Genomic DNA, 16,043 nt, shown 5'->3' with positions numbered 1-16,043 from the left:
TGTAAGATGAGCCTACCTTCTAATTAAGCCACAATTATTTTTTGAGGTGGTAGCTTAATTAACAGCAGATCTTATAATATATTTCTCAAGGATAGTGTTGCCTTATTAAAAAGTCACCAAAAGTCTGCTAGCTGAGTAATAATCTACACTTCATAGCTAGAAAGTTTAGTAAAATTATAATGACTCAAAAATACCTGGGAGTCAAGAATAATTAGGAGTGAAAATGAGGAAACTGTGGAGAGAGGTTGCAGATGTTATAGATACTTACCCTGTGCATTTCTACATGTTTTGACAGTAAATCAATAACCTCTTCAATGGGAAACTGAGACACACAAAGAGAAGTGAATGACTCAGGCCAGTCACAGTTTGGTGACAGTCCTGATAAGGCACCTGACCAGAGAGCTCCAGTCTGGATGAGACAATGTCCAATACCTCCAGCCTGGTACTCTGTAATAATGAGAATTTATGAATTTTTTTGCATAGGATCAAATTTATACATGGCAATGGCAATATAGAGGTGGGAGAGCATTTCTCTGATGTCCTCACTTCTGTTTGCTCCAAACAGTTTTCGATATCTATAAAGCATCCATTGTGTAAACCTGCAGCAGCCCTTACTAAGCCCCTCTATTGCAATTGATCACATGTGGGCAGGCTGTTATGAGGGGAGTTCTGCTGAAGCCACGAGGACTCCACACAAGCACAGCAGGCCCTTTAAAGCGAGGTCTGAAACGTGCTCTAATAAACTGTGGTTATAATTAGAGCCCACTGGGGAAACCTGGCAAAGGACAGAATGGTTTTTTCTTTCCTTTTTCTGTTTTATTCTTCTACTCTGATGTGACCTAAGGGCAACATTGCATTTCATGGAAATATCCCTTTTTGAAGATTGTATGTCAGTGCTAAATCATAGGCAGACACTGTGCTGGACACTAGCAAGGCAGGCAGCATTCAGAAACAATACTGGGCAGTAGCAGGGCAGACAATATTCAGAAATAACACTGCCAAACCAAAGCCGCTTTTGCTTCTAATTATAATTTTCCAAAACTATTAAGGATGTTTCAGTGTTTACAGTTTCCCTTATTCACAAGCTGTATGTTAATGCAGCAATGAACCAACTGCACAGCTTCTTGATTACCCACAAAACTGGTAACATGAAATTTGCATTTCTAGGACCTAGCAGGGAAGGCACACAGTAAAGAGGTAGAAAGAGAAAACAAAGCAGCTCTGGAGAGTTTCAGTGATGACACTTGTTTTAATTACATAGGATCCAGGCAGACACTAGAGTGGAGAAAGTGTACCTCACTTTCAAATTTTTTGAAAATTGTGAGAAATGTTTGAGAAGGTTTTTTTCATTTCATAGTTTTTAACATCAATAGATATTCCATCAGCTATTTAGATTTAGAAGTTTAATTAATAAATTTATTAACTGCAGGAGTTAGATATTTTGCTTTGTGCTTTCCAAAGTATTGGCTAGTCATTTGCTATTCTTTCAGTCTCATAATTTCTTTATCTTCTACTGTTCTGTCCCAGTCCTACAGCACAGAGTCTTGCCTCTCAGATGTGCCCTTTGCTGTTGCTGGTTCCCTTTGTCATTCACCTACACAAACACAAAGGAAAACCCCAGAAGTGCAACCTTGGCTTCATTAGTAGCAAAGGGGGATTGTGCTACATCTTAATAATTGAGCAGCAGCCAAACATAATCTTGGTATTTTAGAAGACAAACCATCACATGAGAACAGCCAACACTCAGAAGATATAAATAAAATGAACATTTTCTTTTTAAGTAGTGGGTCATAGTTTGCATACTGCAGGATTTTACATTTTTACCAGCTGAAGTTTCATCCCTTTGCAAACATGAAAAGAAGTATAAGTTTAAAATTCATACCCTGTCTTAAAACACCTACACACTCTAAACCCTCTCTGCTTAATGTTACTTTGTAGAATTACTACTCTAATCCCCTCTCCTCTTAGCCCCTCAAAGCCAGTGTAACTGTGCAGGAGGGAGCAGGACTCTGCCTTGGCTCAGCAGCTGCTGACAGTCTCACAGCACCATGCCAAACACAGGCCAGGCTCTCCCTTCATGGAATCCCACCTGAAAGAACAGGGACCACCAAATTAGGCAATTATTTGCTTTATGTTCTTTGGGAAGATGTATTTCCCATGATTTTATTTCTTGCTCAGATGTATCAACTGATTAGAATAACATTCAAGATTCATGCATGGGAGTGCTCTGATGTCATTTGTGGGACAAAACCAGTAACATGCAAAGTTAAGCAGCTCAAATGTTCATTCCTAAACGTCTTCATTTGTAAGACTCCAGACTCAAGAAGTGACACCAAAATGCCCCTATCTGGCATGTTTTGACATTGGCCACAGACTTCTGTGCAGTGATGAACAGAAATGGTCACTTGGTTGACAACTGGCTAATGTGTTCAACAGCACATGTCAGTGTGCCCATTGACATCTGTCACTTATGGGTACATTTCTTAGAGTAATGAACAAAGAACTAATAAAGCGCTGAGATGACAGGAAGCTGAAAGCTAAGGAGTGTTTAAACTGTGCACTGTTCCCTTCTGACACACAGGGACATGTTAATCTTTCGTAAAGAGAGCAAAAGCTATGCCTCCTGAAGGTGTGGGCAGACAATAAGTTTCCTCTGGAGGCAAAGCCAGTGTGTTTCCTGTTCACAGCCTTGCAGTACAAATCACTGCCAGCACTTGCTATTTTTAATGTGCATCATTTCAGTGACCTAATTTGTATCCTGCTTCATGCACTCTTTTAATAGCAGAGAGGGTGGCACAATATGATACAGGGGTGGGAATGAGTGAGCAGAGAATAAGTCATGGTTTTCAGATTATTTCTAAAGTGAAAATAAGGAGAGTGAGAGCTCTGAGTTTTCAGGTTCTTTCTTAATTGGTATGAAATATTCTGGGAAACATCAAACATAATTTAATCTGTAAATATTTTAAATTATTAAAAATATATCAAAATTTTCAGAATAATTTGCACTTTCTGTCTGTGAACAGATTTATAAATGAAAGTGAAATATGCTGAATGTATACACAAAGTCCACAGAAAATGAATTGTAGAAGAGGAAAAAGGCCAGAAGAATAACATGCAGGATTTTCTAGTTCTATGGTATCATGTGAAGTGAAACTTTTTTGGTTTCTGTCCAGGACCTCATCAAAAACCACAGTATATCTCCTTACTTATGCTTAAAGCAGAATTCTATGCTATTAAATATCATGCAGAAAACCATACACTAGAAGACTTTTAACAAGTTTATGTATTCAAGTGCTTAATTTAGGAAAATCTGGGTAGAACATTTTCTATGCAACCATTTCATCTCTTGTTCACGTGACTAAATTATAGTCCCTGACTACATAACAACATACCACTTTATGGAGGGTGAAATTTCCTCCATTTGAAAAGATGGACTAGTTCTATCAAAGGACACCGTGTTGGCATCCACATGAGCAAGGATCAGGGTTCCATATCCCATCTGCCCCATTCCACTGCTCACTTGCTGAGAAATTAAGCAAAGGGGGATTTTATCACATACATAGGGTTGGGGACGCTGCTGTAGGTTTCCAGATGTCTTATGAAAGGCAGGAACCAGTGAGACTCAGGAGTCCTTTCAAACATTGCTGGGTCCTCCACTCTGACCAGAAGCACTTCTGAGCCCCTCCATCCTACCCCATTAAGGCAGTGCAGTGTCCACTCCTCAGTTTTCTGGCCCTGCAAGTCATCACCTTGGCCTCTCCTCTGAGCCTTGTCCCTGTGCTTGTCTGTCCTCAAGTCATTCCCTCCCTCCCTCTCTCCCTCTCTCCCTCCCTCCTCTCTCAGGTCCAGTCAGTTCTTGACAGACATGTCCTGTTCCCACTGCTTACCATTAACGATCTCCTTTTCCACCCTGATCAGCAAATCTGCTTCTCCCACCCGCCTTGTCAATCAGCTTCTTTCTCCTTTCTGCACTCATTTTCCCGTTTCTTGGTTGACATTGCCAGTCCTGGGGCCCCAAGCCCACACTGCTTCTTTCCCCCCCGCTCAGCTCCTTTGCTGGATTTCCTGCCATTCCCCAGACTGCTTGTCCTTATCGGGTCACCTCCTGCCCTCTGCATTTCAATCAACTTTCTCCCTCCTACTGACACCACTCACAGGTGGAGAGGGAATAAATATCCTGAGGTGTCCAGATCTCCAGCACATGAAAATTGCAGGGTTTTATTCAAAGGATTCTAATAGATGCCTCCTTGACAGAGAGACCATCATGCCTTTCACAGAGTTCCTGCTCTCGGTGCAGAGCATGTAAGTGCTATCAAATGAAATCTCACATAATTTTTTTCAGATGTTAAGCCTAATTCCTTTTCCATTACTGTGGTTCTCAAAGATGGCTACTGTTTGGGCTAAAAAGTTTCAAAAAATTCAGCCTGAGGCAGACATCCAGTGTGGAAAATTTAAGTCCCAGTATAAGAGAGTTATAAGCAACTGAAAACAGGGTCTTATAATGAGAAGTGTCAGACAACATCAATATTGGAAAGTGCTACCAGCTTGGCCCATAATACAGGCTTTGTTAAAGGCATCACCCAGGGTAACAATTGCTATATCAAGTTATAGGCTAATGCCTTTTGCAACTGCTGAGTTATAAAATCCTTAATGATCTTTTTGGTTGCAATGGTAAACCTGGCAGCAACTGGGAAAGACCCACAAAACTGGAGAAAAAGTAGAAAACCTGAGGTTTTCTACCGCGTTCAAGTTACAAGACTGGGAACTGTGAAATCTGAATTATATTCTTGGCAATGCCACAGGCTTCCTGTATGACTTGAGTCTAGCTGAAGGTTAACCTCTTGGTGCCTCAGTTTCCTCACCACATTTTTTGGGACAATGCTTATTTCATTTCATAGGCAGTGCTGGCATACTGAGCTGGCTCCAGTGATGTGATATGCTAATCCTCTGCAATTTTTCAACAGAAGGGAAAAAATCAAACTTCTAGGGTTTGAATCTATGGCTTGCATAATGGGAAGAAAGCAGGGAGGAATTTACTGGAATGATTCAGAAGCTGAAGTTATGTTGGGTTCTGTCCACAGAACCATAGAATCACTGTGTTTGAGTCCTGAAATGTCATATAAACAGTTCCTTGCAACTCCTGTGAATAGTTTCCTGACTTTGTTAAAGGAAGTGGGCTGTCTACTTAAAGCTCTTGTCTGGGTCATGGTGACTAAACCTTTCTGCAGCTTTTTAAAGGTTTGCATTTGTTTTAACTCAGAAACGTTCCATAAGCCTCAACAAATAACAAGGGTGTAGAACATAATATATGTCCTTTGATCCATGGAAGTGCAGAGGTGTCTCACTGGTAGATGTAGCCCAGTTCACCTGAGCACTAATCTGCTAACACTGACAGAAGTTAGAGGACTAACTCTGTTGAGTAATACTGTGAACATTGGTCATAATCGCTTGTAAAATGCTGGGAAGACAAGTCCTGGGAATTACGAGAATTTCAGCTGTAAGTATTAGAGATCCCCTGGATCAGATTATATTTGTCTTGAACCCTTTGCAACCCTCTGGATGTCTCAGTCCAGTACAGAAATCATTAGCTAATTGTAAAAGGGAAAACAAGACCTTGTCTTAAGGCATCTGTTCATGTCAGGTACCAGACATGTATATTCTGCAGCCCCTCCAGAGACACAGAGAGATGTCTGTAAAATTGTTCACCGTGCCATGTGTTGTTGTTTGCATAAACATAATTGAATATACTAATACAGAATACAATTATTCTGATATACAAAGCTACACTACATGTGATTAGAACATAACAATGTGTCCTGGGAACAGTTAGCAAAACTGCCAGAATGCAGATAAAAATTGTCTTATTAAAATGCAAAAGTAAGCATTTATCTTTGCTGCTATCCCTATGGGGGCTGTTACACATAATAATGAAAACATGTCCCTTGAAATGGCATTACTTTTTAATGAGGCTTTTACCCACTGAGTCATAATCTCCATTTTACTAATTACAAGCAGAAATGGCTTCCTAAACCCTTCCTAAACCCAAACTGCTGAGTCCAAGCAGCTTCTGAAGCTGAGGCTTCCCAGTCGGTTCTCAGACTTGGGCAATTCAGCAAGTGTTGGGCTACAGCTAAGTTAAAGATGGGATGTGACTCTACAAGCCAAGCATGCGAAGACCCAGCAAAGACATCTGGACATCACAGTGTCAGTTCCTGGGCAGCTCTTTGATATATTCCATAGTGCTTTACTTGTTAACAATCCTCTGGTCAAACGAAAAACAACTGCGACACCCATGGTGATTACTTGCTGATTATTTGGTCCCCTGGACACCCCTCTGCTTTCCTTTTACTCTGGCACTTGTCTTCATTCAGAGCCTGAAGGGCCAGACACTAACTGCTGGTGCTGGGTCCCAGTTCTGACTCACTTGCCCTGTCCTATTCTCAGTAGTACTCAAAAAACCACATGGTGCAAGGACTGAACACTTGTATTTCAGTAAAAGCCTGGCTTTTCCCTTCATCTGTCTAATTATTCATATCCTCTTGAGTTTATGACCAATAAACCATTTTTGGTTAAAGCATTTTGGCAAATATGATCCATTGTCACAGCCACTGTTTCTTCTAGTATTCAGGTCTTTGACATGAATACACATTTGACATGGAATTGCTTTACACAGCAACAGGGGGAAACATCTATTTCTGCAAACTGTCACTCAGGGAGCTGCTTAAAATTTGACAGCACTGAGATTATTTTTATGATAAAATACTAAATCATTGCCAACACAAAGGTGAATGGTTCAGGCTGTCAATCCGAGGTCTCATAACATGAACTGAAATATGGGGTTCAGCGAGCCAGAAGGTTTCTAACAAAATATTATTAAAGTTAGAAAATTAAGTAATCTAAAGCAAGGAAACTCCAGTATGAATTGGCCCTCCCCAGCTCCAAGCCATCCTTTTTTTTCCAAATTCAGTTTATCTATTTTCATCCTTATGCCCCAGGTCATTTCATCTCTTCAATTTATCCTGGTGGCTTTCTCTCAGGTAATGAATACCAAAAGAGAGAGTCAGGAGTGAGGGAAGGTGATGGCTTTTTTTAATGCCACAAATTAAATTCTGGGAACATCCTCAAATCCATAAAGAAATGTCCATTGTGACGCTAAAGGGATAAGGTGGAGTAATCATCTGTGTGCTACAGTTTTTCTGAGCTTGGTCATTTTGAGACAGATTTTCATAGCCACCTCTCTTATTTATAAAGGCCCCACATGAAAACCTACAGACACCAGAACTTCTTATAGAAAAGTTTGACTATTATTTTTAAATGGGTGAACACATTTCTTTTTCCCCAGTCTTTTTCTTGGAAATTACTGAACTGTTTGGCTAAAAGGTTCCATAGAGCAAAATACAGCCTGAGTCAGCATGGAAACTATCACCACTAATGATTAAAGTCTGGCAAAACTGTAAATAGCAGAGTCCAGGTCTCCAAGTGAGTCAATCTTATAATACATGGGGCAGTCAAACCATCCTATATGATAAATTGTCATAGCTTCCATTGCACAATTTGAAAGCCTCTGATATTTGTGAGAGACAGGTTGGCAGTAGAGCCCTTTACTGGTGAGCACAGCACATAGAGGTTCCCCAAAATCATAGAGCAGCTGCTGGTAGACCTGGGATGTCACTCAGAAGGACTGATCTCAGATTTCCCCTGTAACCACCGACTGCCCTTGGTTTTGCTCAGCTCAACAATGCTTCCTCTCTCTCAGTTGCATCACTCTCCCATATTTTCTTCACTGTTGTTTCTCTCAGACTTCTCTTCCCCTTCTCCTTTTTTCTTGGTTTCCCTTCTCACAGAATTTCAGCCTTTACCCCTATACTTTCCCATGATATCTGGCTGAGAGATTAAACCAGTTTGGCTGCCTTGGATGAGAGGTATGGTTTCCATTCCAGGAGACAACAGTGCTGGGCACGTATTCCCTGCTCACTGTCACCCTCTTCACCTCACAGTTCTTGATTTCTGGTAGGCCTCAGGATAAAAAAGGAGACAGGTTGGATTGCTTTCTTGGTGGCTGTGGGAAGAAGAGCTGGAAGCCTGGTCTAGTGTCTGTAGGACTTGTTTATATGTCACATTCCACGTGGTATAGGAAACTACCATTATATATGACTGTAATCTCTGGTTACATTTGGCATTTGGCAGTTCCCTGATTGAATTGCATCATATTTATGTTGCCTCAGACAAGTCCTAATTATGAACATTTTGATTTTTCCACCAGTTTTCCCAAGAAGTTCACCATGCCCACATCAATCAGATCTGAATTATTTTAGCCCTTCCACAAATGTGCTTATTTTGGTTAGATTGAATGTGTCTAAGTTGGATGTGAGGCTTTCCTATGTGACTTCATTTCCTATTAGGAAACAAGCACAGGGATTCAAGGTATGTCCCACTGCCCAGCTGAGGGACAGCATCCCTGGCAGCAACTCTCTGCAGACAGGCTTGACTGACGAGTTGGGGCTGGCAGCAAGGACAGGGGCTGGGCACTGTGAGGGGTGCAGGGAGGGGGACAACTATCACCCAGAAGAGCTCTGTCCCTGGAAAGGGAGAGGTCTCTGTCATTCCCTCCTCCTCCATGGTGTCTGATTTTATGAGCATCAGAAGTACCTGTGTGCAGACTGCTGGGGACACAGGCAGCAGAACTGCTGGCACAGGTGACCCTCCAGGGGCTTGTAAACCTCAAGAAAATTAAAAGGGAAACAGTGAAGATACTGAGGCACCCCAGTATCACTGGGATTGAACTGGAGATAATAAATCCCAAAAACCCCACATGGCAGACCTGATCAGGTGTTTTTTCACTGCAGTCCCCAGGCAGTGGAAAAGCAGAATGGACCCATCCGAACTGAGTGTCTGATCCAGGTCACAGACCATACACAAGCAGCTAAAGACCTCCCATACCCCTCTCTCCCTAGAAGCAAAGTGGCTGCATTTGCCAGGGTCCCATGCCAGCATTAATACTCCCTTCCAAGGGCAGCTGGCTGGCTTTTGGTGTCTGTGTATCTTTGCCACAGGCAATCCTCAACTCCCAGATAGCTGGGAGCCCGCTGCATTGTGAGACTGCCTTGCTTCCCACTTCTTTGCAGATGAATTGGCAGGAGCACATATAAATCTATGGCAGAGGCTGAAATTTTTCAGAGTGGCTTCTGACTTGTAACCTTGAGCTAAGGGGAAAACATACATGGAGTTTGACAGGCCAGGTAGAGAATTTTGACCTTGAAGACTTTGCCTCTTTGTAAGTTTTGCCTTAGAGATGATATGGCAGCAAAGCAGGGTGGGGATCCCTTCCTGATCTACCCAAACATGTTCTAATGGGATAGAGATCTGTACTTCCCAGACCTTTTATCAAACCAACAAAGGCAGCCAGGATAGCAAGCCTGAACTTTCAAAAAGTCAGAAGCCAAGCTCCGAAACATCACAGGACTTGCTTAAAACCACAAGGTGTTTCTCAGATGTTTCCTCTGGGCACTGAGCTTTTATTTCATATTCAAGTGGAAACCAAGAGGAACATATTCTTTCTAAAAGAAACCCTGAAAATATTTCACATGATCACTAGATTCCAAAAGATTAAGAATAAAACATAGAGTCACGAAGGCTTTCAACTGTTATAAAAGTCTGGAAATAACTTATTTTAATTTCAAAACCCTCTAAGCTATAAAAGGAAGATTTTTCGTAAAGCAACTCTGACTCATTCTAACACATTTTCTCTTCATTCATATGTTCTTTTGACTCAGACTAAAAGACTTGGATTGCAAAGCCTCATGCATGTGTGTGTGTTCTTTTTTTTTTTTTTTTACTTCACAGCTTTTTTTGGGAAATACCTCAATGAATACAATGGCAGCTACATCCCTCCTGGGTGGAGAGAGTGGGTTGGATTAGTGAAGAACTCTCGCTTCTATAATTACACCATTTCTCGCAATGGTAACAAAGAGAAGCACGGATTTGATTATGCAAAGGTATTTTCCAGACACATAAATGCCACATGATTAATCCATATAAAAATAACTTTCAGATAATTAATTAACCAGATCATTAATTAATTAAACAACTACAACCATGAAATTGAGATGTCATTTTTTCTCCAGGGCATTTCAGATCAATTTCCACCTGAGAATATTAATCACTCAACAGAAGAATGTTCCCAAGGCTCTTCAGTGGAGCCTGGTGATGCCTCCCTCCTTCCTCCCCTCCTTCCCTCCCTGTACCTGACAGAATGTGATGTTTTGGTGGCAGAAGCAAACAGTAAATAAAAGCCTCTCCCAAAAAGAATTGTGTCCCTTGCGCTACTGAACTTTAAAGTTTGCTGAGTGTTGTCAGTTATTACCCACAGAAGAGCCTTGGTTAATGTTGTTTTCCATTATAGAGTGCACACCAAAGAAAGGCTGTATGCCTGTGGTGTCAGACTCCGGATGTGAGTATGAGAGTAGATAAGGGCAAGAACACGGCTGTTGGAAAAGTTCTGAGCTTGTTTGTGCTCTTGACAAAGTGTGGAAAGTATGCCAAAGGGACCTGCCCACTGCCATGAAGTTTCTTGGAAAGGCTTAGAAGGCCAGATCTCAGACAGACCAGCCTGCAGAAAGCAATCTGGAATTTCCTCAAATTGCAGCTCAAGGAAGATGATACAGATGTTGCAGCTGTGGTTTCTGACCCATGTAATGAGTTTTTATTGGAAACTAGCAATGCCTGTTTCTGATTTTCTCATCCATAGAAATTACATTATACTGATTATATATTTATGCAGAGTAAAAAAAAAAGGAAATATAGAATACTGGTTAGTTACACATTCCTTACACTCCCTGTGTATGTAGCTAGAATGAACAGGGGGAAACAGGAGGGGAGTAGATGCTTTAGGAGAGCAGTCATACAGTCATACATTTCACTCAGGCCACAAACCCAGGAATTATCACAGCCCTGGTACCTCACACTCATTATCCATTTTGGAAATTAAAGGATCACTCACTGTCTCATCCATGTGCTTGCAGGGTTTGGAGCAGCCGGGGCTACTGTGCATGTTCCAAGTGTGCTGCAGGAGAGGGGCAGGGGCAGGGGACAGGGAGCGGGTGAGCGAGGAGGTCACAGCTGGTTGCCTTGTCCTAGCACTGACATGTGACACAGACCTTGTCCCTCAGGCTCTGCTTTTGCAGCTGTTCAGGGCCTCGAATCCACAACATAAGATTAGTCATGCCTGGAAGTGCTTGAAATTACAAACATTGTCTCAGCACTTTCTCAATGAAGCTCGAGCTAGACCTCCAGGCCAATAGTGAATACTCCAAGGTGGCAGGTGGTTTAATTTAAAGTTTTCATCTTTTTTTCTTAGTTCCATTTCCTCCCTTTTCCTTGTAGGCTTCCATTTGCCACCTTAGCTGTGGGTTAAGCCAGTTTATTAGCAAGTCACAACCTTAATCTCAGCAGCTGCACTGCTTAAAGTTGCACAATTAAATGAACAGAGCCCACAGGAATTCAACTGCTCCCTGCATTCTCATTTGCAATTTCTTTGATTAAGATTTTTTGCAATCTGTTGCCTGCTGTAGCTGTCTTCCACTTTGTACATATGCAAAAGTATAGTCTGAACAAAGAGCGTGCAATAAAGGTTTATGTAAACATAAAACCAGATTAAGATTCAATGTTATTTGGGAGCCATTACCTTGTGAGGTGTTTTTTCAATGAAATTTAAGAAACATATCTTTGTCAGTACAGTCTGTCATTTTAAATGTTGCATAGCATTATATTACCAAATCTGGTAATCAAATTTACTTTATACTTTCTGTTGTATCTGATTTGCAAAGTACTGTCTCATTTTATGTGGCATTGCCTGCTTAAGAAAGTAATTACTGCTCAGTCTCCCCTATGCTCCCTCAAATCATACATCTCTTTGATGGTATGCTTTTACTTCCTGATCTGAGCTTTAATGAGGACTTGAAAAATAACATAATAACATGATAGTATGTGATCTAATTAATCATGCACTTTGTAACTTTTGCTTTGTGTTAATCGTATGTTCCAGGACTACTTCACAGACCTAATCACTAATGAGAGCATTAATTACTTCAGAATGTCTAAGAGGATATATCCCCATAGGCCCATAATGATGGTCATCAGCCACGCTGCACCCCATGGCCCCGAGGATTCTGCACCACAGTTCTCAGAGCTCTACCCCAATGCTTCACAGCACATGTAAGTGAAACTCACACACTGCCAGACCCGCTCCTTGTATCTGCTTCTGTGAGGAATTTGTTTATGGAGACAGCTCAGGAACAGGGAATTCAAATATAAGCCACTCATGTAAGCAGAGAATGTTTTCTTGTTTCTTTTGCTGTGCTTGTTCCTTTTGCGGGGGAGAGTGACAGCTCTGACCATTATTAAAGCAGAGAGAAGCTCTTTTCCTCCTGGGAAGTTGTGGGAGATTAAAAGGTCAGTATTTGGCTTTGTAAGGGCAGCTTCTTACAATACCCTGAAAATATGTAGACACAGGTCAGGATCTGTTGGAAAGATATTACTTCCTTCGTTTCCCTCTAAGATATGCACTTCCTGGGCTCTAACTAACTGCATGCATTGAGAGTAAAAACACCCTTTTGAAGCTTTTGAGTGCACCAGATTTGTTTATACACCAGATACTGGCAGATTCCCAAAATAGCCTATCAGACTGCACTTTTAAATAAATGCTGAATCTTTTCTGGTGATTAAACTATAACAAAAACCCCAAACTCTTCATTTTGTTTCTAGAAGAAAAAGCAACTTCAGGTAAAAATCTGTGGAGAGTCCACATCTGTGGATTCCTCATCTTGCTTCCTATCTTCTGGGTCCTTTTCATTACAGTGGGAGGTGATGGAAGATTTCCATTGCACTTGTGACTCCCATGGGTTTGTACACCAGTCTTTCCATTTGTTGAAGCAATGTATTTACACATCTTTAAAAAACAACACAACAACAACAACAACAACAAAAAAATCACAAAAAACATCATTATAAAATATTTCAGCCAGATTGTACATTTATCTGTCCTCTCACAATAAGGACAAATCAATTTCATTAGACAATGGGAAAGCTTCTTGGTCTAAAAAATGTATTTTGGACACTCTGCAGTAGTTCACATAGCAGGATGGTTTTTCAACTTACATCAAATACTTTAAAATTTCTAGAAGTAGTAGTTATTGCATAAACTGCATGGATAAACTGATCACTGGTTGGGGCCAGAAAGAGATTTGCTGTTCATGGCACATGGTTACATTTTTGTTGTTTTGCATCTTTTATCCTCTTACTGGCTGCTACTTTCTAGATATGCCTGTTCCCCTGACCTTATAATCTTATATTCTCCATGATCCCACATTCCTGAGACCAGACTTTGCAAGTAATGCAAACCAGTCAGCAATATTTTGTAGTTACTTAGATATTCAGAGTAGTTTCCACCCATATAGGGAGTTAATGAAGTTGAGATTTTAGTTGGTAAATAAGGTAGACATGAATACATGAAACCTGTTATATGGGGTTGTATGGAAGAACGTTCTCAGTCCTGAATTATGTGCTCCAGCAGAAAGTAGCAGGGAACAATGGTGGAGAAAGGGGGAAAGTAAAACTACAAATTTTTTCCCCTGTTTTTCTAGCTTCTGAAAATCTTGAGTTTAGGTGAAGCATCCAGGCCAGTGTGCCCCATTCTCTTTGCACTGGTTTAATCTCTTTTTAAACTCTTGTGGCAGCCCCACCATCCTGTGGCAACAAGTTCTACGGTGTCACTTTGTGCACTGGGGACAAAGGGCTACTTTTTCTTTCCTTCTAAACCTGAAGCTTCATTATGCCACCTGTGTCCCCTACTTCCCATTCTGTGAAGAGTAATGAATAGTCACTATATCAAATTGAAAGGATTTCTCCCATGTCTCCTTTCAATTGCCGCTTTTCACTGCAAGAGAGTTATATCTATTTGTTCTCACTCCATTCAGCAGATTGTCTCCCATTTAGTGGCACAGACTGCCTGGCCTCAGGCAAGCCATCCTGCCTGCTGGGGGACTATCCATCATACAGGAGGGCAGGATCCAAACTGCTTCCGTTTAGCTGTGGGGACGGTGTCTGGGAGAAAAGCACTGAATCATTGTATCTCACCCCACCTCTCCCCAGGCCAAAGCAACTCATTTAGGCTCCTTGCTCCCTTCTGACAAGTGCTTGTAGGAACTTGCTTTGGTTTATCATGCTCTTGACACTTTCTGCTGCTTGGTGTTTTCAGCCTGCTTGCTTTCTGGCTTGTGGTAGAACAAAAGGCTTTACTTTGTCTCCAAATTTTTAACTGCCTCTCCACCTTATATACAGGTTACATGTTACCTGCAAAGATTAAGCAAAATCCCACCTAAAATTAATTTTTATTTGTGTGGACTCCTGGGGTCTAAATACCTTGCTCTGCTAGGTCGCTTGTGAGAGCACTCAGCTGTGCTTCTTCTTTTCCTCTGGTGTTGTTGATTTCTTGGCAAGCTTCTTGCAAAGAGTTTTTTCTTCAATGACCTCAAGAGATCCTTGCTGGCTTGTTTTGTGTTTCTTATTGCACTGACTGACTGCATGTGTTAAAGTTCAGTCTGCAGACTGAGTAATGAGACAAATTGAAGATAAACTGCTAATTTGGGTTTGGGTGGCTGAAGATTCCAACTGATTTCTTTATCAAAAATATGAGCAACGTGGTCTGAAAGATATGAGAAGTTCAGTTCTCACAGAAATATTCTATGTTCCCTATGAAAACAGAACAAGAACAATAAAATCCCTCCTGCCAAGGTTTGTGTAATTTGAACATTTAACCCTTAGGTTTTCTTCCTTGGTGGTCAAGCACCATTTGAATCTCTTTCCTTCTGACCTTGGGTGACAGCCATCTGACCTTGGATTTTGTTTTTAAAAATGTAGTTGCTGTATCATGTTACTGTAACACCTACCTCCAACAAAGAAGGGAAACCAGGTCAAAAGCTGCTTGCTGGCTTAACAAACTGAGATGGAAGGTTATACCTACAAACCAAGGATTAAGATAGCCTGTCAACCACATGTAAGAATTTTGCTTAAGAGAACAGTAGCTGAAGCAGACCCTTAAATTGCATGATGTCTCTTTGCTGGTAAATTGCCTGCTAAAGATTGAAACGCTGCTTCCATAAATCAAAACAAAACAAAACAACGCAAAACCAACATCAAAAAAAAAAAACCAGCCCAAAAGTTTGTTTAGAAGAAGTTTTCCACTGGCACATATAAAGAAGGGAGTGGCCATGGCAGGAAATACTCCATTTCAGGGAGAGATCTGCCCTCAAGTGTGGGCGTCTATTGGTCTCATTTCCTTGCTTATCAACATGGCAAGAATTAAATCAAATGAAAATGAATGCAGCAGCAAAGTCCTTAGGATTTATGAAAAATACATCAAAGACAAAAAGAAAATGAAGAATTACATGCCATCATTATTTTACAGTCCTGTCCTCCTCAGCACAAACAGGCTCTGGAGTGGCGTGGGAAGTCTTACAAAGACAAGAACAGTAATGATGTGTACACTGTTTACTTATTAAATGATTCCTGTTAATTCTTATTAACTCCAGTTTAAAATCAAACACAAACTATATCATTTGGGAAGCAGCAGACTCTTTATTGTTTTTAAGCATCCATTCTCCCCTCCCACTCTCCCACTTCTCCTCTCCATAATGTATGTCCTATTTCTGACATCTAAAAATATTTCTGAAAGTTTATCCTGGCTACTATCATCATAATAAGTGAAATATTTTCTGAAAATAAATCGTACTAATGTGTGTACTCTAACTATCCCCAGACATTATTTCTGTGAAAGAAAATGGGACTAGAGAAGATGTACTAGATGAAAGCAATACATAGATTTTTGCTGTGGTAATGAACATCATCTGTTAGGGAGTGCGGTTGTTAGACCTTTGGAAACATTATTGTTAAATATGAAGTTATGTTACAGGACAATCTTGTTTCATCAGACAGCTGAGCTGGAAAGCTTTGACTCAAAGGATGCTCTGATGAAAGCCTGAATTATC

At 40.9% G+C, this 16,043-nt stretch overlaps 1 protein-coding gene across 25 annotated transcripts in view; it reads left to right on the top strand.

Moving 5' to 3' along the window:
• SULF1 (sulfatase 1) overlaps positions 1-16,043 on the top strand; it is a 185,509-nt gene that overhangs the window by 130,215 nt on the left and 39,251 nt on the right. For 24 of the 25 annotated variants that reach the window (XM_084218754.1, XM_084218747.1, XM_084218743.1 and 21 more), the window contains 2 exons: positions 9,844-9,995; positions 12,044-12,213. In XM_084218754.1, the coding sequence (XP_084074880.1) occupies positions 9,844-9,995; positions 12,044-12,213 (322 nt within the window). Of the gene's footprint in view, positions 1-9,843; positions 9,996-12,043; positions 12,214-16,043 lie in introns of those variants that run through there. The other variant, XM_084218753.1, reaches the window with a different exon arrangement.

The sequence above is a fragment of the Fringilla coelebs genome, assembly GCF_963513975.1.
Source record: "Fringilla coelebs genome assembly, chromosome: 1".
Classification (NCBI taxonomy): Eukaryota; Metazoa; Chordata; class Aves; order Passeriformes; family Fringillidae; genus Fringilla; species Fringilla coelebs.
The sequence above is the reverse complement of the archived record's forward strand: the minus strand, read 5'-3'. Positions and strand labels throughout refer to the sequence as shown.